General features: G+C 43.1%; 2 protein-coding genes and 1 long non-coding RNA gene across 9 annotated transcripts in view; 2 read left to right on the top strand and 1 right to left on the bottom strand.

The window, feature by feature from the left end:
* Nucleotides 1–9,112, top strand: part of LOC147159357 (uncharacterized) — a 60,540-nt gene extending 51,428 nt beyond the window's left edge. Inside the window, exons 3-8 of one of the 2 annotated variants that reach the window (XR_015090534.1) lie at nucleotides 1,242–1,514; nucleotides 3,353–5,531; nucleotides 5,688–8,105; nucleotides 8,183–8,255; nucleotides 8,332–8,405; nucleotides 8,595–9,112. This is a non-coding gene — a long non-coding RNA (uncharacterized LOC147159357). Of the gene's footprint in view, nucleotides 1–1,241; nucleotides 1,515–3,352; nucleotides 5,532–5,687; nucleotides 8,256–8,331; nucleotides 8,406–8,594 lie in introns of both variants that reach the window. The other variant, XR_015090533.1, reaches the window with a different exon arrangement.
* dthd1 (death domain containing 1) lies at nucleotides 1,206–7,504 on the bottom strand. Its single transcript, XM_086059052.1, has 11 exons — nucleotides 7,415–7,504; nucleotides 7,165–7,330; nucleotides 5,654–6,026; nucleotides 5,269–5,569; nucleotides 4,933–5,112; nucleotides 3,984–4,252; nucleotides 3,747–3,905; nucleotides 3,345–3,634; nucleotides 2,961–3,211; nucleotides 2,827–2,884; nucleotides 1,206–1,507 (listed from the first exon to the last, which is right to left on the bottom strand). The coding sequence occupies exons 2-11, from the start codon at nucleotides 7,322–7,324 to the stop codon at nucleotides 1,206–1,208; spliced, it is 2,343 nt and encodes a 780-aa protein (XP_085915178.1). The 5' UTR covers nucleotides 7,325–7,330; nucleotides 7,415–7,504.
* An 892-nt stretch (nucleotides 9,113–10,004) lies between the features above and the next one.
* Nucleotides 10,005–22,056, top strand: part of LOC147159356 (phosphatidylinositol-binding clathrin assembly protein) — a 32,962-nt gene continuing 20,910 nt past the window's right edge. For 2 of the 6 annotated variants that reach the window (XM_086058684.1, XM_086058682.1), the window contains exons 1-2: nucleotides 10,007–11,471; nucleotides 18,010–18,152. In XM_086058684.1, coding sequence (XP_085914810.1) covers nucleotides 11,342–11,471; nucleotides 18,010–18,152 — 273 coding nt within the window. In that variant the 5' untranslated portion in view covers nucleotides 10,007–11,341. Of the gene's footprint in view, nucleotides 11,472–18,009; nucleotides 18,153–22,056 lie in introns of all 6 variants that reach the window. The other 4 variants (XM_086058680.1, XM_086058679.1, XM_086058681.1 and 1 more) reach the window with 4 other exon arrangements.

Here is a 22,056-nt window from a genome sequence, read left to right as displayed (position 1 = left end):
GTTTGTGTCCAATGAATTTGACCACTCTTGAGACCTTGACACAGTTTTATGCATGGCGCAAGCAATGAGTTTTTTAAAATCGGAATCTCTCATCATCGGCCCTCTTTTCCCGCCTTCTCTACCCCACCCCCCCCCCCCCACCCCGCGCCGGACTCGGAGCACACCTCCAACGGTGCCTTGCTGTGTGGCCTTTTCAATAATGTAGAGCGGGATGGGAGGGTGATCGAATAAGAGAGGAAACAGTTTCCTGCCACTGTTGGAGCCCCCTCTGTGACATTTACTGAGACTATTAGTGTATGCATGTGTGTGTGTCAGTGATAGGACACTAATAATGCTCAGCACACTCACAAGTGCCCTTTAGCATCCCACAAAAGGGGAAGAAACCCCCCAAAATAATACACTATCCCCCCCGTGCTTTTTCATTTGCGGATTTTTAAGCGATTGGTTTTGTACCTCATTGTGCCAGAAGCTCTACTCGACGTGAAGAGTGAGAACAGGTGCCCAATAGGCCCCAATAGGACACACATCTCAAACCCCACTCCACTCATCCGCTCGTCATTATTTCCCACTTAGTCGGGGACAGAAAGTGGTGTGTGAGCTGGTTGGCTGTCGCCGAACATCAGCGCTGGTGAGAACTAAGATGACTCGGTGTCATGGGGCTGTAACGAGGTCACAACTCAGTCCAGGCGCGCCGACACGCCGCGAGGCCGCGTTGGTGAATCATCTGCCGCTCTTTGTGGAGCGGTGTCACATATTAACTACTGCAAATTTGTTTTTGATTTTCAGCAATGAAAGACCATGAAGTGGGAACAGTTCAAGGTTCGCGTATACTCCCTTTGCTTGTCTTTTTGTCTGTATGTCCATCAAAATACATGTTCAGTCATGAGTACCATGAAATAGCCTCAAGTTTGAAAGAAGGTATAGAAGAATGGTGCAACAGTGTCCTCTGGTGGATGTAGTAGATTATTGCAAGCCGCAATGACCTTCATTGGTAATGATCATGTGGATGATCCACACACATGCCTTGTATATCTAGAGGGCTCCATTCTATGGCTCACACAGTTCTCCCAATAAGAGGCCACCATGTTTGCTTCAAGTTGTTTATTTGCATCACCCAATTGGAATTGACACACAACCACACTAGATTATTTAGTCAAACTAAAGTTGCTAACATATAACAAATATATGAAACACCATACACATCTTTATTTTAATGGCAGCTGTTCTTCTGCCTGGCGTAGCAGCAGTTCTCTGGCGAGATCCGGCCGGCCGATCCTGGCCAAGCAGTGTGCCACCTGGGAGACCTTGGACTGGAGCTGGGAAGCGGGGAGCTCCCTCCTCCACATGGTCAAGATGCCGAAGACCTGGGCAGGCAGACTGTCTCCGGCCCGCAGCTTGACCAGCTGGGCGGCGCTGCGGCGAAGGCGTAGAGAACGCGCCAGCGGGGCTATCTCGTCTTCCGAAAGCTCTCCTGATAGCCAGAGTAGCAGTGAGTCTGGGAGGGCGTCTGTTGGGTAGGAAATGAATGACCAATATGCAAAAGTTAGGATTAGACCAGGGGTGGCCAACTCTGGTTCTCGAGGGCCCCTATCCTGCATGGTATAGTTGTTTCCCTCAAACACACCTGATTCAATTGATGACGCCTGATAACGATCCTAATCATTTCAATCAGGTGTGTTGGAGGAGTGAAACATCTAAAATATGCAGGATAGGGGCCCTGCAGGATGGGAGTTGGTGACCCCTGTTTTAGATGTTTCCCTCCTCCAACACACTTGATTAAATTGATGAAGCCTGATAACGATCGTGATCATTTGAATCAGATGTTTGGTAGGAGAGAAACATCATTCTAAAACATGCAGGATAAGGGGCCATTGAGGACCGGAGTCGGTGACCCCTGGGGTCTGCAACCTGCGGCTCTGGAGCCATATGTGGCTCTTTAGTTACTTTCCTGTGGAACTCTAAAACAATTAATACAAATTAATATTTGTTTAACATATTTATTTATTTATAAAATATTAATTAATTAATTAATGATGTTGATTTAAAAAATGAATAATTAAATATTCAAAAAATGTCACAGTCCCAAAATTTTAAGAAGTTGGTAAAATAGAGACAAAAGGTGGATGAAAAAGTTTTCAAAATTATGTAAAATGTCCAAAAAGTGAACATAAGAATGTCCAAAAAGGAAGAGGAAAATCAGAAAATTACTATAAAATGTCTTTGGAATAGCAAAAAAAAAATCTGAAAATGTATTTAATAAACAAATAAAAAATGTTAAAAATGTAACTATAAAATGTCCACAAAGAAAATGACCATAAAATATACATAAAATTGGAAGAAGAAAAAAAGTCAATCAATTTAAAATTAAAAAAGGCAGAAAATCTAACTATGAAATCACGAAAATGACCATAAAATGTCCACAAAATTTCCACCCAAAAAAAGTTGGAAATTTGATTTAAGAAAAGGCAGGAAATGTCCCAAATTACCATAAAATGTCCACAAAATTGCCAAAAATGACAGAAATTTGACAGAAAGGCAGAAAAAATCAAAAAATTAATGAAAAACCAAGTATGAAAAATTACAAAAACAAATTCGAAAACGGAAGACAAAAGGTAGAAGAAAATGAATCTCTAAATATTGGATGCTGCATATTTTTTCTGTTCTGGTGCCTTCAGCACATTAGACTAACACTAACACACTGTTTTGTGGCTCACGACAGATTTTTGGTTATTTATTTGGCCTAAAATGGCGCCGTTGACAGGGAAGGTTGCCAACCCCTGGTTTAGCCAATGCTTCACAGGTAGGAAGTAAAATATTTCCCTTTACCCTTCCGCTCACAAAGGGTTATCTTCGGCGTGACGGGTCGTCTGATGGTTCTGACTCGCTAAATGAAACAGGAAAGACTGCGTCACCCAAAAGTGCAATCAAGTGCTCTTGAATTAATTTAAATGTTACGATACCTTCGGCAAAGTCAGGGGCAGTGTACACACAGGCTTTCCTAGGTGTTTAACTTCCATCTGGACCAATGTGTCCCCTTGCCACTCCACTTGACCTCTGGTGACCTTGTAGAAGACGACGGCGCCCTTGTAATGAGGGGAGCTGTAGTTGCCAAAGGGGTCCACTTCAGTCAGATGCAACAGCAGCTCATTCTTGCGCTGGCTGTGGAAAGTGATCCGCTCGTCTAGAATGCCGTGCTCGTTAGTCTGAGCGCCTGCTCCAACATAATATCACATTTCTTGTTATTATTCCCACAAACAAAGTTTGACTCATCTACATGTGAACTATAAAACTGTGAACTGCGATGTAGCAGAGGATTACTGTAAATGATTATGCTCCCGTCTCACCTGCACAGGAGACGTTTCCGCAAAGATGGAGGAGAAGCTGGTCCCCCTCCTGCATGCAGATCTCCGGCGACGTCTCCAGGTGACCGCCGTTGCCCGCCGCCTGCAGTCGAGACAGTTCCCAGCTGAGCTCCCTGCTGGGCAGGGCGGCCACCAGCACTGCGCGGGGCTCGTCCCGGTGTCGCCAGATGACGACGGTGACCGTGTGGCGGCGGGCTGACTCTACCAGCTCTTCTGCCAGGGAGGTGAGATGGCGAGGTTGAAGAGGGGAAAAAAGGCGAACCACCAGGAGTCTGGAGGAGGAGGGAGAAAAAGTTGAATGAGAAGTTGAAAGGTTTGTAATCTCTGACATGGAAACACTCACAGAAACTGAAGCTATGGTTCGAAGAGAGAGACACACCAAACCTGTCAAAGCTCTCTGTCAGTTCAAAAGACACCCGGCCATTCTGATGGTTCCGGATCAGGACGTCTTCCGGAATGCTCCACTGTTGGTCCCTCGAGCCCAGTACGCTTAGAAGCTCAGCGGGTTTCTCTTCAGAGGACTGTGTACAGGAACCCAACATCCTGACACACACATTGTTTTTGAAGCCGACATATGCTGTTCATAAACAGAAGTAATTAAACGTTGCTGGAGGCTTTTACCTCCTCTTGTGCGAAGTAGTCCGATCCCACACTGGAGGAGTGGCGGCGGCAAGTTGAGGAAGGTGGAGTTCCTTTTCCTCCACTTGTCCCCTCGTGTCCTTCCTCTTCTCTGGATTTGGCGGACAGGGAAGGGTGACCGTGAGAGGTCTTCGGAGGGTTTGAGAAAACGGGTGTGCGAGGCAGAGTAGTGGACTGGTGGACACCACCCGGCGGTAGGCCTCACTTTTTGTCTTGACGGCGGCCAGGAGAACGGCGTCGAGCGGCTGGATCTTAAATTTAGGGCAAATTCATGTTCGACTAAGCGATTAGTGTCACTACACAGCAAAATCGCCAGTGATTAACACTCAGAGTGTTATACTAACACTAGAAAAGTGTTTATATGTGTCCACACCAATGAGTGTAAATCTTACACTTTTCAAAGTGTTACTTTTTTCACACTTAACCAGTGTTACTCCAACACGGCACAGTGTTAAACTGGTAAACACTGAGTAGTGTTGAAAGTACTCTACACTAGTGTCAGTGTTAAAAAATGTATTCTGCCAAACTACACTTAACTTTGGTGTTTAAACACTTATGAGTTTTAAAAATGTAATTCAAAATACACTTTACTCGAGTAAATGGTACTTCGTTTGTATCGCGTTTTTCCTTCTTACAAGGCCCTCAAAGTGCTTCACGTTTTGACTATAAATGACACGGCATCAGCAGCAACTTGGTGCTCAGCATCTTGCTCAAGGATACTGTAACGTAGTCACACCGGCCTGGGATCGAACCTACGCTCTCAGGGTTGCGAGACGGCCACTCACCCAACATCCACCCCAATACTCTGACAGTGTAACTTTTCATCCTAACAGTGTTAAAATAACACTGCTTACAGCAAATTTAATCGAACACTGGAAATTTAACACTGACCGATTTGCTGTGTACTGATTTCTGAATAAGTCTCTCTTACCGTGTACTGTACCATTACAGGGGCAGCGAAGGACCCTGGGAGGTAATTGAGGCAGATACGAGGCTCAACAGGAAGTTTGTATGACACACCTCGTCGAGGAACTGTAAAATGATCCTGTTTGAGACAGGAAATCACTGCAAACAAGCCAAGGGAGTACACCTTAACCTCTGCAAAGGATCCCTGAAGCCAAAGTGCATAGAAATAGAATTACATCATTACACTCGTCACATTTTTGTAATTATACCTTTTCAGGGACAACAATAAATGTATTTCTTCCCCCCCTCAAAATAACTTCCATTTCCATGTTTTAATCAAAATAAATGTTAGGTACTTTACCCTCTTCCCACCATACTCTGTCGTTGCAGGTACGAGGTAGCTGACCCTCCTCTCGCCATCCACCACCTTGACATTGATGGTTCTGTAGCTGCCACGGTAACGCGCACGGAAAGACAGCGCCAAAGTCAGAGGGAAGTGGAGGTCGGCGTCGCCTTGGGCTTTGAGCCTGGTCACCCGGCTCACCAGCTCCTCGGCACCGGTCACCATCAGGCAACTCAAGGCGTCGGCCACCTCGCAGCGCACGGCTTCGACAGCACCCAAAGGTGCTCTGATGAAGCATGCGCCTGGCGTGTCTGTTTCGCTGTTAAGAAAGTGCATCCACAATAAAAAAAATATTTGCATCGCTTGATACATACTGCACATTATGTGTGTAAAGTGAACATACCCAACTCTGATCCATTCTTTGTTTGTCTTGTCAGAGACTGTGTCAAAGAGGTCTTCGCCACCCCCACCTACACCTTTGACCTCCAGCCTACCTCCTGCTTCATCATGTCTGGTAACACAGTCAGAGACTAATGTTTGGTCAGTGTTTGACAGCTGCTCTTGATCACCTTCATCTTCGGCCTGCTCTGATCGGGCCTCGGTGGCCATCTGCTCGTCGTTGGTTTCGGGGAGCTGACTCTGTTCAGTGGTCGAGTGCAGAGACGCTTCTGTGTTCATGTGGATTATTTCAGCATCCAGCTTGTTGCATATTGTGCTCAGTTGGTCCTGAATCTGCTCTATGTCTTCCATAAGACTGAGTAAAACACTGTTTAAGTCTGGAAAAGGAGCGGTTTGGTCATAATAGATCAGTGGTGAAGTCAAGGCCGTATCAGAAGAACTAACCTACATTTATAAACCCCAATGAAGGCCAATGTATGAATTAAAAAAGAATGTAAGACTACGTTAAAATAAACAAAATGGCCTGGAGTCCACGATTTGCTTCATGTTCCAAATACCAATTGAATTTGAAAAGAAAAATGTAGTGCTCATGTCACCAACATCCAACAAGAAGCACTAATGCCACCTAGTTGCAGAAAATTGCCTCAACTCAAATCATTTGCTCCCAAAAACGTATAAATATGTTCTGTTTTAAATGTTTTAAGTGTCCCAAAGACGTATTTATATGTTTTTGTGTTGTTGTTTTTTAGAGCATACAGAAGGCTTTCCTGCAGCCTCCGAACTGCAGTGAACGGGTGAAGCAATGGTAGTGGCAGCAGAGTATACAAGATCAACCAGGGCCATGTTGCAAACAAGCTGATTTCCCCACAGTTCAAAACTGATTTGTGAATAATGATGAAACTTAGCTATAGTCTAATGCTAATTTCTGCAAAACGGAAACAGATAGAAATATACTTTTTTATTCCTTATTGAAAGAATAAACTAATCTTTTTTATGGTAGGTTCCATGTTTTTATAGCAATAGAATACAATATTCTGCGGGCCTTGCAAAATCAGTCAAAATCCAGTAAACCAGCCGGGAGCGAAGGGGGTTGCTTCAGTGAAAATGGCTGCCAGTGAATGAGTTAACCGTAACTGTTTTCTGTAACTTTATGAATTACTTTAAAATAATTGTATCAATAAGCTAAAAGATACACCCACATTTGCATTTGGAAACCATATTTGTCCACTTTTATGTTGAGAGTATGAGATATTTTATTGCACATTTAGAACAGATATGTGTGATTAAATTATGAATAATCACGAGTTAACTATGGAAAGCATGCGATTAATCGCGATTAAAAATTGTACTCCACTGACAGCCCAAGCATATAAACAGTACAGTATGTATGGATGCATGCATATGTATTTGTATATGCAGTACGACGTGGGCATTAAATTACACTTGATGATTCCTGCAGAAACCCTGAAGATTGATTTCATCCGTACTGTACAAACATCCTCTCAAGAATCATACCTGGTGGGGTTCTGTTGAGAATGCAGACACACTGTTGAAGAGCATCCCTCCATGCGCTCATTCTGTTTGCATGAAAATCATTGAGCTGCCTCAACACTCCCAAAGCTGTCCGTCTTCTCTCTTTCTCCTCATTGTCCTCCCGACTCTGTTTGTCGTCCATAAAGAGCTGAAAGATACAAGAGGAAGCAGCAAAAATATTTTTTTGCAAATAAATTCAAATATTTCTTACAAACTTGTCGCATTCCCTCACTTTTGGAATTGAGGTTCTTGTCTCTTAAGGGTTACTGTGCATAGCCATCGTACTTTACAGGATATTTGAAAGGTTGCCAGTTGTAAAACGTGTTTCCAAGGCGACCCCTGGAGGCGTGACGCGGAGGGACAAAAGACATGCCACAGCCAGATTCACAAGGAGATTGGGCAAGCCAGTCTCTTTTCTTCTGCTCTTCTGTCACTTGTTTTACGTGCCTTCATGGCATCAATGGTCTTAGCATTCACTATTTTATTTAGATAGTGTAGGGGAGAACAATATTTGTATTTGTGGTAGCAAAAACATGGGAGGAATTAAGTGTGACTTTTAACAGAAAAGGTGAACCGTTCAAAAAAAAAAAATCCTCAAACCACCAGAGGGAGCAATGTTCTTGTCTTTTTATCATTTTGACTGCTGCTGGCAACATGGAAGCCACTCCTCCTCCTCCTCTTGCTCATCTCACTTTCCCTGCATCACACTACGCCACCACCGTCTTTCGTCTATTTTCGAGCCAATCTCTCCCATGCTCAAAAAGCCATCTTTCCTTTTCACAGGTGTCCCCCCCCCCCTCCTCCTCCCCCTCGCAGTTGGCTGATTGAAACTGTGAGGAAGACGATGATGAAGTCGCAGAAGTCTCCGGACTGGTCTTAACAGCAGCAACACTCCACACAAATGGAGCTTTGGTCTTGGCCAGGTTGTATTGCTTTTTAATTTAATTAGCTTCATATTTATTCTTTTTTTTTTTTAATGATAAATCCCTTTGCATCCAAGACGAGGGACACTGGCAGAGGGTCAGCATATCCAGTCATTAGCTCTTTTGTTCTTGACACCGGTTCTCCTTTTTGTAAGTCAATTCCTGTGACATAGTTGTTTACATGTGTGTTGTGTGTGTATAATACTTCAATGGATTCCCCTTTTAGAGAGTTCACCATGAGGAGGGATGCTGTCATTGGAATCACCATCAACCTGCTGTTGGTTCTCCACTCGAGCAAAGGTGATACTTTAATGCCATTCGACCCAATTTTAGCATAAAAAAATGCACTCTTTAAAGTGTTCCTCAGCGCCTGTTCTCGCTCTCTAAATAAGATGGAAAGCATGCTTGCCTCATTCTGTATTTGAAAATGTTCAACTAAACCGCAAGATTTTGTCGAAATTTGTCAATAGCACAATTTTCCATTTCCAGCTCACAAAGCAGGTGATGACTCCCCGCAGTCTTCCCTGGTCATGTTTATCGGCGCCGGCCCTCAGTCCGTCCTTAGCTTGCTGCTGCTGTCCATGACCGTGGTCCTGTCGGTCATCATCTACCTGTGGGTCCTCAGGTACATCTGCGTCGGCTGCTGCCAGCCCGTCCCCGTCGGGATCGACCCGGAAACCCTGGCCGAGATGTCGTCGGCCCTCGTTTGAGTTTTAGCGGTTGCGGGTCAAAACGTTTCTCTTCAGCTCGAATGCTGATAAATGAAGGTCCCCGTGCTCATGAAGTGACTCAGTGCAATCTGGTGAGCTTTCTTTTCACGTGAATAAACATTCCTAATTGGGAAATGTGCTCCTGGTGAGTCAGTGTCACTGGCATAAATCAATGTTTTTGCATGGCAGACATGCTCAATGTTGCACATTCAAAGTTTAGCTAGTTCACATATTTTAAACATTTGGAGAGTACTTACAAATATTATTATAATTGTTTTCTTTGTTTAAGACCACAAATGTACAACACTGCTCATGGGATGTAATAACATTGACAAAATACCCTTATTGGTCGGCCATGAGTAGTAACTCTTTGTCCCTGTCATTGTTTCAACCAACCAGTTATTTTCCAATTCGTCTTCTGCAATTTCACATATTTATAGCTTTATATAATGAAGCAAAGCTTCATGAAGCTATCATTATCAGTTGTTGCCATGATAATATTAACCTCTTACTGTGGTTGGCGGTTGACACCTGTGGCCATTCCACCTGCGAGTGTTTGACATCTAAACCTCCACTCTCACCCCCAAACCCCCGACCCTCTCACGATGACCATGCAGGGGTCACTGGTCTTTGGTCAAGCATATTTAATAGAAGCTTCGAGTCTTGGCACCCGTTGCTAGGGGTTACATGGGTTGCCAGCATCCTTGCAGTTGCCATGGCAATTGGGAGTTTCACCTCTCGCCAAAAGATGGCGATAGACTCCAAGTTAGGATCAAGACTGTATGTTCCACTTGGTGTTTGAATTACAATTACCAGCCAATTAAATTAAGTCTAGGGAATACTTTACATTTCCCGCAGGCGTCAAAGTGACTGCAAGTCTGCTTTCAATTAGATCCTCGTCAGCATTGTCTATCAATTATACTGTGATTTGCTTTTATTGAAGACATGAAAATATGTAATTGTCTCAAATGCATGCACTCGGTGTTGTATTTGACTACATTCAGAATTTCAAAAATAATATATAGCCTATATATATATATATATTACGCGCCCCTAAAATTCCCTTTGTTATCTCTCGACGATTTATCGTCGTGAAAGTCTCCACAATTAGTTCAACAGTACATTGTGTTCCGTGAGATCCGGAGTCAAACAAGGACACGGGGCGTCTGAGGGGCAAGCTGGGCAACCGCCTCCCAAATTGTGCGCACCCCGTCACCAAAGAATGACGTTTGCTCAGCGGTGTATTGTTGTAAGGACGTGATGCAATGGATTGCAAATAGATTTTTTATTTTTTTTAAATCATCTGTATAATGTGCAAGGCTGAACTCACCGTGGACTTCACGCTATGCTAGTAGAGTCTTTTAAACGTTTACGCGCTGTCGGAAGACAGGGATTTAGCTTCACCTGCCATTTGGGTGAAGATTAGTTTGGACTCATTTTGTCTTATATTTAATAGAATATTGCTTTTTTCTCGTAATACCTGCTAGGATTGAATGGTGGCGCTTTTAATTTATTGTCAATTCCACATATTTTGCGTGAAAGTAGAAATTCTGAGGCTGTGCTTCGTCCCTGAAAGCATCTCGGTTGTGAGATCAGCTGATTTTTTTACGCTGCCATTTTGTCCGGCGGAGACAGAAGCAGCCGTCCAGCCTTCCTGCCGTGTCTCAGATCAACCCCCACCCGTCGAGACGTTCCACGCTGCGGGACGGAAATTGGCAATAGCCGGGACAGCGCGGAAAAAAACGCGAAGGCGAGCCACGGAGCACCAGCGCTTGTCATTTGCAACTTAACCTTTCCGCCGGTTCAACTCTTTTTTTTTTTTCTTTCCCCAAGCTAATGTCGGTAGCTTTTTTTCGGCTAACACCCTCCGCCCCTCGCGCCCTCTCTCCCCGACTGAGACATCACCTGTCACCGCTGGAGCCCCCCCGGTGTGATTTCTACAAGTTCTAGCAATGCCCTTCACGGTTACGTGTGACTTTTTATGCCTGAAGGAGGAGTTGACTCGCACTTTTAGCAGCTAACGAGCTAACAAGTTGACGTGGAGGAAGGAGGAACTAAAAAAAAAAAAAAAAAAGATCTGCAGAGGGCGACTATTTGTTGTGATTTCACACTGATTGCTCGCATTTTACCCTATGAGGTGTCTTGCGTGAAACCATAACATCGTCCATGTGACATAGCGGCCAGAAAACTATGTTTATTTATGCCCGCAAAGTTATTTCCACTGTTGGCAAATCCCACAGCGGGACTCTCTTTTGGATCGAGGATTGCAGCGGAAACATGAGCTAACACAGACTAGCTCAGAATAGTGTCGTAGATTTAGAGAAAGCAGAACATTACCAAAAAAAAAAAACAGCAAAAAAAGGCTTTTTGCGTTCACTTGACAGTGAAGTCACGGTCAAGTGTCACGCCTGCCGGGAGTCGACCCGCTGATAGGATCGTTGTGCTCTTTTTTTCCCCCTCTTTTTTTCTTTTTTGGAGCTGAACCAGTGGGTAAAGGCACAGAAGAGGAGCCGAGAAGGAGACGTCATGTCTGGCCAATCGATCACCGACCGGATCGCTGCAGCTCAGCACAGCATGACCGGATCGGCGATATGTAAGGCGGTGTGCAAGGCCACCACGCACGAAGTGAGCGGACCCAAGAAGAAACATCTTGACTGTGAGTGCATCTCCTCTACTTTGTATGCATATGATAGCTCATTTTCATTCACAAAGTTGTGCCAAGTTTAAAACCCAAGAAGAATGTAAATTCCAGAAAAGACGCACTCCAATGGGTTATTTCCCCAACACACAATAGAAATCAAGTGTGGTTGCTTCAAGTTGTTTATTTGTCGCTCCCGGTCATATTATACTGTAAAACTGGCACAACAATCTGACATGATTTCTCTTAAATTATGGCTCTGGTTCAATGCGTGTACACCAAGACAAGAATTTAGAAAAATGCCTTTTTGTGTGATATTGCCTATAGAAAATCTGCTTTAAAACCACCTTCAAAGTACAGTAAAACAGTGCAACCTTAATCATTTCTCAACATATCTCCTGACCCTTTCATTATGGCTGCTTCTTGGCTAACAAATAAAAGTATCCGCCAATAAGCTCGTACTGACCAACATTTTGAGGGGAACCCCAATGGACTATATGCCATGGAGGAGGCGGGACTTCCGGGTTTTCACCCATCAACTTTGTTTCCGTTTCCAGTGCTTGCGCTTCTGCCTTTGTGCCCCTCGGTTGCGCGTTCCTGTCGACGGGTGCGAGTGTGTAGTGTCTGTCTCAGTGTCCGAAGCATTTCAGATAGCCGAGACGCCCTCCCGCCGATAAGCGGGGGCGCAGGGGTGGGGGTGCGAGTGTTGGAAAACGGCGCTGATGTGTAAAACCCGGAAGTTGGATGTCCGTGGCATCTACCCCATAGAGACTCTCAATTCCCCTAAGAACTCAATTCAAATTCAGCGCAAACTGAACCATATTACTGAAAATAAATAGTTGCTTTTTGTGGATTTATTTCTTATGAAGGCATTTGAAGTTCTCGTTTCAGGTTTGTAGAAAATTCCACTTGTCTTGTTGTCAAATAAAACAAAAGAGAACTCAAAATTGTTTATCAAGCACCCAAATGTTCAACCAAACCATATATAATTTTGTCTCTCATAACATAATTTAATTTACACCATAAGAAAATTAAATGCCAACTTCACATTTTAAAATAACTTGATGATATTTGAATTTCCACAACAACTTTATTAAAATAAACATGACGAGCAGAGGACTGCTTTTTGTCGTTCGTCTTCGGAAAATAGTAGTTTAAGCTCAGCATCCTGTATGAACCTGCCTTGACCTTTGCAGCCAAAATGCCACGTTCAGCTTAATAATTATGTGCTATTGATTTCTCTGTGAGTGTGACAACCTCAGTGTCAACCCCACTGCCGGTCACGCCAAACGAAGAGCGTCCGGCGAGAAGAAAAAAAAAGAAAAGAAAAGAAAAGCACATTGAGGTCGTCAACAGGGAGAAGGCGCAAACTTGCACCTCCCTCGGATGTGGTTGTTGTGACTGTGGGAACGAGCCACACTGACAATAAACACCTTGAGCACAGTGCGGTGCCACCATTGACCTCCGCCAAGTACTGCAGAGGTTTGAAGACTGCACCCGAGGGGCGTTATCACAGAGCTGGAACATTTAAGGAACTTGTGGCAGGATGTGGTTTTCCTGAAAAGTCAGATGTGGTGAGAGGAAATGAAACTAGGCTCCGCTTACACGTTGCAGCTGGTTGCATTTGTTGCTTCACAAAAAAAAAAAAGAAAAAAAAAAGGTTTGTGTAGTCGCTAGCTTCCATTCACAGAGACAAACATGCAACTTTTCTTCCCTTGGCTAAAAAAATCTGTCTGACAGCAAGCTGGGAATGATCTCCCTGGCATATTTGCGTCCCCGCCAGAGCCCTTTCAACATCAGCAACCAGCAGTACGTGTGACATTCATGCAACACTTGTGAAAAATAGGAAACATTTTAAAGCCTCTTCCCGTCAACATTTGCAACAAGTTCACCTCAATTAGCTAGCCTTAAATGGGGATTTACCTTACTTAATCTGCCTCTTAAGTAATACCACTATCTAAGTTTTGCTAGTCAAAGTTGGCTGGAACAATCTTGGTGGTGAGGGACGGACTGGGAACAAAATTCAGGGCTGGCAAAATATTAATCAACAGCGGAATTTCTTACCCTGTAACTAATCCCCATAAAAGTCAATGAGACTCTGGAGCAGTTTTTCCATTGTGAGACTGCGTTGGGCAATTTGGGCCCGTCTTCTAAGGACCAGCTAAATTGTTGTTTCATGCTGTTGTTTCGCCATCTCACAGCGGTTACAGAAGAATTGTGACATTTAAAGTCGAGGCTGGTTTCCCCTCCGCCAGCACTCCGTTGTCATGGCAGCAGCGTAGGCAGCTAGCTGGTGTTAATGGACTAAGTTGGCAAGGGAACCTGAATGGAGATCACAATCACAATAATGCGGTTTGTTGACGACATTGTCATTAATGCGCGCTTGAGACAACATATTAAAAGTAGTTTACACTTCTCAAATGTCTCAAACACATTTAAACTTAGCAACACACCTTTTTTAGAAGTATTCTTTAGTGCAAGGTGTGCTTTTTCTCAAGCTGCCGATTTGTCACTCAGTTGATGTTCAATGCGTAACTTACACATTAGCATTCGCTGCCTCTGACGACCATAGAAGTCAAAGATCCATATTAACTGGGCTGGCAGTGAATGAGTTAAACCAGGGATGGCGAGATCCAATCCTCGAGGGCCGGAGTCCTGCAGTTCTTGGATATTTCCCTTTCTTCAACACAGCCGATTCATGATCAGCTCATCAGGAAGCTCTGCATAAGCCTGATAACGATCCTGTTAATTGGAATCAGCTGCAGTGCGAGTAGGGGAACCTCTAAAACCTGCAGGACTCCAGCCCTCGAGGACCGCAGTTTGCCAGCCCTGAGTTAAACAGAAGAAGTGAATGAAAATCTGTGTAATTCAATGCATATCGTTGCTTTTTTTCTTCTTCTTTTTTTTTTTAAAACGTTTTTAGGATGTTTGCATTCAGTTTCATCCCAAAAACGTAAATGAAGAAAAACAAATGGACGTAAGTGTTCTTCACATAGCAATCACGATATTTAAAGTTCAACTAAAGTAGCAAAATTATATTAGGTTATGCTAACATATAATGTGAAACGCCATTGGTGGGCTAAGGGAAATTAGCATAGATGTTATGGTTACCGATACCACTTTTTTTTTTCAGCCCGATACCAGTGTGAGTACTCAACTCTTGCGTTATTCACTGATACGATGTACCGATACCACTAATAATTTTGATGCACAAAGTGGAAAAAACAACTTTTTTTTTTTTAAAGAAAGGTGTACAGTTGTGCTTGAAAGTTTACATGCCCTTGGGGTATGTAAACTTGTGAGCACAACCGTAAATGTACAAAAGTTAAATGCCGCTTAATGACAAACCATCACCAAAATTCACATGTCAACTTGAACCTCTGAAAATATCAAAACAATTGCCACAGTGTTTTAGATTTTATGGTCAAATAGGACTCTTTCTCGCCATACAGTGTGTGCTCGTGCTCATAAATGTACATACCCCAAAGGTATGTAAACTTTCAAGCTCAACTGTGAATATCCCAATATTATGGAGCCCCTAATGTGACATGGCGGGGAATGAATATGTTTCTCATTAGGACGAGAACTTTCTCGTTCTAAACGAGAAACTTTCTTATTTGAACGAAATGTTTCTCGTTCGGATGAGAAAGTAGTCCGTTGCATGCTAGCAAGTGAAAATAACAGGACATATGTTGTCTCTGAGAGACATTTAACGTCTGAAGTCTTGTCTGCTAAATAAGCTACCGCTCGCAGGTAAAGACATTTCTTATCCCAACGAGAAATGTTCTCATTCAAACGAGAAAACTTGCCCGTTTGAACAAGAAACTTTCTTTTAATGAGAAACTTTCTCATTAGGATGATTAAGTTTCTCGTCCTATGAGAAACGTACCCCTCCCTCATAAGGTCGGAGATCAGCCCAATACTGATATCAGTATCGGTACTACGCCCATCCCTAGTAGTGATAATGGGGGTTCACTGTCGTAGCATTTGGTCTGTCCATTTTGTGTAGATTGCAGTCCTGATAAGGCGGGCAGTCTTACTTGATGATCGGTGAGACGAATGCTATCCAAACAGAGCAGGGGTCGCCCCTCCCTGGCTGCTGACTAAAGATAGACCCGGTTTAGACTCCCAGGCCGGAAAGGAGGTTTACTTCTCACTGTGGACTGCATGCCAGTTTCAGTAAGCTGGAAGTATAAGCTATTTGGATTGCCAAGTGAACACATAAATACATCACACATACAAGTACACGCTTCTGTTTTGCTGTGTGTCTGATATGGGGGGCGGGGTTATTTATAGCTGGGTTCAGGGGCTTGTTTCGGTTGCTGTTCTCTACCTATGTGCATCATCGGGCTGGATGGATGCTGTGACGCAGTCCGTTTGGTATCGTTTTGCAGACGGTCCCAGCAGGCTCCAGTTATTGGTATAGAGAACATCCCTCGACGCAAAAGGGAGTCTGTGTTTTATTCCTGTGAGGTGAAGTTGCTTTTTTTCAAGCCCTCCGGGGTGGAATCAAAACAGCAGCGCTCAAGCTAATCTATTAATAGGCAAACTTCTGGTGACACTCTGCCTTTCCCTCCTATGTGCTTCTTTCTAGTTCATTTCTTGATTCCTATATTTCCTGTTACCCGACAAAAAAAAAGAGAAAAGTGCTCCCATTTTAACACCCATCATCTGTTGTTCCGTTCCGTGAAAAGGAAAGGCTTCTCTTCTGAAATGTGAGTGATGATAGAAGCAATTGGATGCAGCAGAAAATCTGTCAGTGTCTTTCACCGTTTTGGAAGCCGTGCTGGTGTCTGCGAGGAAAAACTGCAGTGTGTTTTCTCAGCTTCACAGAGGGTCACAGAGCCTCACCCTTCTTCACACTTCTTCAGTGTCAAGAGGACTGGTTTGGGGAAAGCACCGTCTTCAGTCTACCCGAGGAATGGGCATGAGGTGTCGGACAAGGTGCTAATTTTTTTCTTGCAGACGGACGGTTCTCGTTTTGTTGTGTTCGTAGGAATGCTCGCCTTTTCACAAGAACACATAAGCGGAAACGCATACTGGAGCCACTTTACAGTTTGTTGTATTGGTATTTAAATGGTGTACTAATAAAGTTGAGTTGAGTCAGCAACTGTCCAGTCAGTTTGTAGTACCGGTTAATATTTGATCGTCAGAGGCACTAGAGGAACTTGCATAGCTGGCCAACTAACACACACAAAGTGCCACTTGGTGCCAGGAAGTCTCTGGTCTATTGTGGCTCAATCAAAGGCCACGAGGTCAAAGATGAGCGACAACAATGGATCTCACAAGAGTAGGTGACTGTGCGGAATGAGATCACAGTCAGTCAGTCAGTCTTTGAATGTGTTGCCCAACCTTGAATGCCAGGTCAGAGCAGGACTGGAAGTAGCAAGATGGAAAGGATCGTATTTATTATTGAGCTGCCCGCCTCTTTATTCGTCTTCCTTTCTGCCCACCATTCATGTTCTGTCATCTTTTGTTTTCCGCGCACTTGGCCTTGCACTTCCTCCCTCCTTATCTCTCGTTCATCTCTGGGATCAGTGGCATCTCATGCTTTCCACTCGGCCTGATTAAGTCGGCACATGTAGCCTCTTTACATGATCGCACTCGTGCACAAGCATCCCCGCCGAACTAATGAGCCTTTCCTCCCACTTCCAGACGGTAAATACTACTCAGTGTTTCCTCTACGTTCATTTAGCAGTGGTGGCCCGTACACAGCGGTACACTGGATGGATAGAAAAAAAGACGTGTTAGATTTTGATGGAAATACTGTTAATAAAACATATATATGTATACAAGGTTGTAAATAGTATGTAATCCCCTATTTGACTGCATTTAATTTATTCCATAGTAAATAACATCTTGCATCATTATTGTTTATCAAATGTCTTCTTTAATTGCTCCCCTAATGTGTGCTCAAGCCACTATTTATGAACGATCACTAGCAATGCGAAGCGTTTGTGTCGCTTCGATTGTCATTCCATCCCCTAAATGAGCTGCAATATGCCCTTTTGTGTTATGCCAGGCTCATTTGTATCAGCTAAATAGCCCGCCAAGGCAGGTGGGACAGGCGTCATCTTGTACTTTGCCGTCAATGTGATTATGTGTTAAGTGAGTCAAGGCTACAGGGAGGATGGTCTGCGTCGAATGAGGCTGCATGCGCAAGCATGTGGACGATTATGATGATGAAGTATCCAGCGAGACCCCCCCCCCCCCCCCCCCCCGCCGCCGCCATCCTCTGGTAGTCAAATGAGAAGCTGTTTCCGTCGTTACCAGGTGTGGGAACTGGCTGCTTGTAATGTGCTGTGGTGAAGCACAAAAGGACTAGCGGGGGACGTCAACCGGGGACCAGAGGGAATGATCTTGAAGTGTAGAGGAATGAAAGAAAATGTTGATCTTTGTTTTCATCACAGTTCACGTTTGATAACCATTTGATGAATTCTGATGATATTTGAAAACATCACCTTCTATTTTGTGTGCAAAGCAATTCGCCAGTATTCCCGATCAAACCTTTTCTTTTTTTTTTGTTCCCTCATGACCTCTTTGTTGTTGTGTGCAGATTTGATCCACTGCACCAATGAGATGAACGTGAACATTCCCCAGTTGGCGGACACGCTGTTCGAGCGCACGGCCAACTCCAGCTGGGTGGTCGTCTTTAAAGCCCTTATCACCACGCACCACCTCATGATGTATGGCAATGAGGTGGGACACACAACACACACACACACCCACACACACACACACACACACACAAAGCCAGGACCAGTCAGTCTGTTACTTTATAACTACTACACAGCATAGTGGCACATTCTTGTCTTTATTAATGTCAACTACTGAGCATCGTTAGTTGGTCAATTGAAGGGTGACAGATGCACACAAATGCTGCATTGCGACTCAGGGTCAAACATTGTAAATTTGACATATTAAGTTATAAACTGATTAAAAAGAGTGACATCTCAAAGCTTTGAGTCCAAAAGTTATATTTCAAACAGGCTTGGTATGTTTGGGATCATGTTTTCGGGAAATAAAAGGACCATCATGTGTTAGACTGTATGTAATTAAAAGACCAAATTGTCGTGGTTTCAGACCAGAATGAAAGTCACAATATGCTGTATTTAGTGCTAGTAAAGAAAAGGAGCGGTTGCACAGTGTCTGTCATTTTTACACAAACTGTATTGTGTATCTGTTTTTATCGGTTTCTCACACACATGCATAGGGAATTGGTGTTTCCTTCTTTTTTTTCCCCAGAGATTTTTTGTTGACAAGAAACAGTGCTCCTTTTGTCGGTTATTGCGTCAACTTTCTCTGAAAAGAGGAAGAACTTAGTGTGAGATTTTGTTCCTTTTTTGGGTTGTCAAACCTTCTTCCTTTTCAATAAAATTTGTGTTTAAACAGATGTTCCCCCTCCCCCGCCAATTGGTGGTCTAATCAAATACTAAACTCGGATCATTAGGCCGCTACTGAAGTTAAGACTATAAATACCATCCAGAGACACCAGTTCATAACACGACTGTGTTAAATGTTTGCACAAGCTGTGCAAATTCGTGCAACATTTTTGTGAAACCGAAATGCTGCTAAGTAGGTCACTGTGGAGCTGCAGGGATTTCTTCAGATATGTTCCCAAATGAGCTGCGTTATCTGACTTGTTGCCGTCAAATGTAACTTTTGAATAGGGTTGTTCCGATCCAGTCACTTTAGAATTGGTGAAATTGATTCATTGGCCAAGTAAGCCTATGGTTCTTAACCTTGTTGGAGGTACTGAACACCACCAGTTTTTATTTTTTTTATTTATATTTCTAAATTCAAGACATAGGTATAGGGTGAACAAAATGAACAGGGAGAATAAATAGCCTTTTCTTCAAATCTGGCTCGCTTCACTTTGAATTCAGAAAGTGTTGTGGCCCCATCTCCATGCAGCTTAAGGAAGTGTTCCTTTAGTTTTGCTAGATAGCTAGCAAATCATGTAGGTAGGACGCTGACACCCATTCCTTAACAATATCACTTTAAAACAACCACCACTGTTTTCTTAACTCTTTTGCTCCCAAAAACGTATAAATGCGTTCTATTTTAAATGTTTTAAGTGTCCCATTAGTTTTTTTTATGCTAGAGCATACTGAAGGCTTTGATGCAGCCTCTGAACTGCAGTGAAAGAGTGAAGCAATGGTAGTAATTACAAAAACAGCCGGCAGGTGGCAGCAGAGTGTAAGAGATCAACCAGGGCCATGTTGGAAGCAAGCTCATTTACCCACAGTTCTAAACAGATTTGTGAATAATGATGAAACTTAGCTATATTCTAATGCTAATTGCTGCAAAACGGAAACAGATAGAAATATACTTTACTGGTGAAAGAATAAACTCTAATCTTTTTTTTGGTAGGTTCCAGGTTTTTGCAACAATAGAACACAATATTCTGTAGGCCTTGCAAAATCAGTCAAAATCTAGTAAAACAGCCGGGAGTGGAGGGGGTTGCTTCAGTGAAAATGGCTGGGAGTGAATGTGTTAAGAGGGGCAGCCGATACAATGAAAACAGCAGAGGTCCCAGAATTGCACCCTGTGGAACACCATATATGTTCTGTTACTCTACATGTGAATTCATATTGCATATATTTGTCCGACCACTTTCTTTTTTTGCTCGACATAGTATGAAGGGATTGCAATAATAAAGAAAAAAGTACCATCACAACAGCCACAAGACGACTGACTAACAAGCGCACTAAATTCCGAGCAGCACAGATAGGCCAAGCAATGTAGATTGATCACCTGCAGCCAATGATGGCCATGTAGGGCGTGTCTTCACGAATCATTTGAGTCTGGCGTGTGTTTTCTTGACCTCCGCCGAGCCCCTGGGGTTGGATCAAACCCAGGTTAGGAATCAGTGAATTAAAATGTTTATTTTGTTACTGCTCAGTTGTTAGTTGCTTATGTCTAAACTCGCGGAGTAAATCTGAAAGCCACTGAATTGAATGTTCAAACTGTGCATATTATTATGTTATGAGGCTTAAACTTTTTTTTTGTGTGTACAATGTAGTTCAGTTGTAATTAACTTTAAGGTACACTATATTTGCATTTAATCATGTAGAAATATTTGCTTACAAACTTTTATCTTGGTAGGATTTTTATTCAGGTTTTATGTACTTTTTCTTTGTTTGTGTACATTTTTAATAGATTATGAACTGTGCCAACTGACAACGTTATATGCAGCAATCACAAGCAACTTGCAGTATTGTGCATTGCACGTTGTTGTAGAGCATGTACTGATCAGCCTGCATTCATCAGGCCTGTCGGGACAGTTGTGCTGACGCCAGCTCAGCAGCCAGGTGTCCCTGCTCCCCCATGGCCAGACCATCCATTATCGTCACAGCTGAAAGAAATCTGGCCGTAAAAATTTGAAACCACAGAATTGGGGTCAATAGACCGTACAACTATCTTGGCAATCTGTAAAATCAAGAGTGAGCTATGCAACTTGGTTATTTTAATTGAATAGCTTCTGTTGTTGTGGGCAGGCTTTACGTGGCTATCTTTATCTTTTAACGTGACAACACTGAAGTAATGACACTTTGCTGCAACGTAGTAGCTGGTATACAGCTTGTATATTAGTGTAAATTTACTGTTTCATTAAAAATAACTCAACACACTGGCGGCAGAAGTCAGTACACGCCTGCGTGAAAATGCCCGAGTAAGGCAAATGTTATATAGCGATTTAAATTTGGGAGTCTCCTTGTCTAGCCATATCAGCTTGTGCCTTTGTGTGATAGAGCAAAATGGATCAAAAACAGTCCAGCAGGAAGCCCCAAACAATGACTGTGAGAGCTTATTTCCACTCCCTCAGTTGCAGCCCATGTTCTGCTCTTTCTTTCTCTCTTCAAGGGAACTCTGTTCCTCAAAGCAAGGGGCTCTCTAGTTTACTAGAAATATAAATGGATGGGAGCTGAGAATTTGGCAATTGGGATCATGGAAGGAGGAACAATTATAATTAGCTTTATTTGTTTGTTTGTTTGTTTCTTTAGTGAATTTAGTTCTGTGGCCCCCCATTTTTGGCTTTTGTATCAACGAGTCAATGTTTTTGTCTAGAAAATTAAGCCCATGCAGCCGTGACCTTTTTAGACTGAAAACTTCTCCACAGAGAATTGACTTTTCAATAACACTTGTCGTTTTCATATGTTCACTTGTTTTCAAAAAACGTTACAGCACAAGGTAAACCATGTTATTACAATGACAATGCATCTTCTTCAGGACAGGATTGGTGCAGCAGAGGCTTTCAATTAAACGGGATTAAAAGGTGACCAAGTGCATTGTCAACAAAAGCATACGTAGAGCAAAGAAGAAAATGAGTAAAAGTCATTGGGGACACGTGTGATTGCTGATGCCATCAGGATATTCTGCTTTCCCTTTGCAAATGTGTGTGAAGCGGTATGGCTGATACGACATGCACTTGGTGTGCTCATACAGAATCCCATTTTGTTCCAGATTAAAATAATTTGTTTCTGTGTCCTTGCACCTTCTATCAGAGGAGCGATACAGATAAAAACAATCCTGACACGAGCCACCTGACTAATGGCTTTTTGCCAGACAATGTAACAATACTCACATGCATATAGTCTTTATG

The sequence above is a fragment of the Leptonotus elevatus genome, chromosome 17 (assembly GCF_054856555.1).
Source record: "Leptonotus elevatus isolate MCC_2025b chromosome 17, RoL_Lele_1.0, whole genome shotgun sequence".
Taxonomy (NCBI): Eukaryota; Metazoa; Chordata; class Actinopteri; order Syngnathiformes; family Syngnathidae; genus Leptonotus; species Leptonotus elevatus.
Note: the sequence above shows the minus strand (reverse complement) of the source record. Positions and strands in the feature narration are given on the sequence as shown.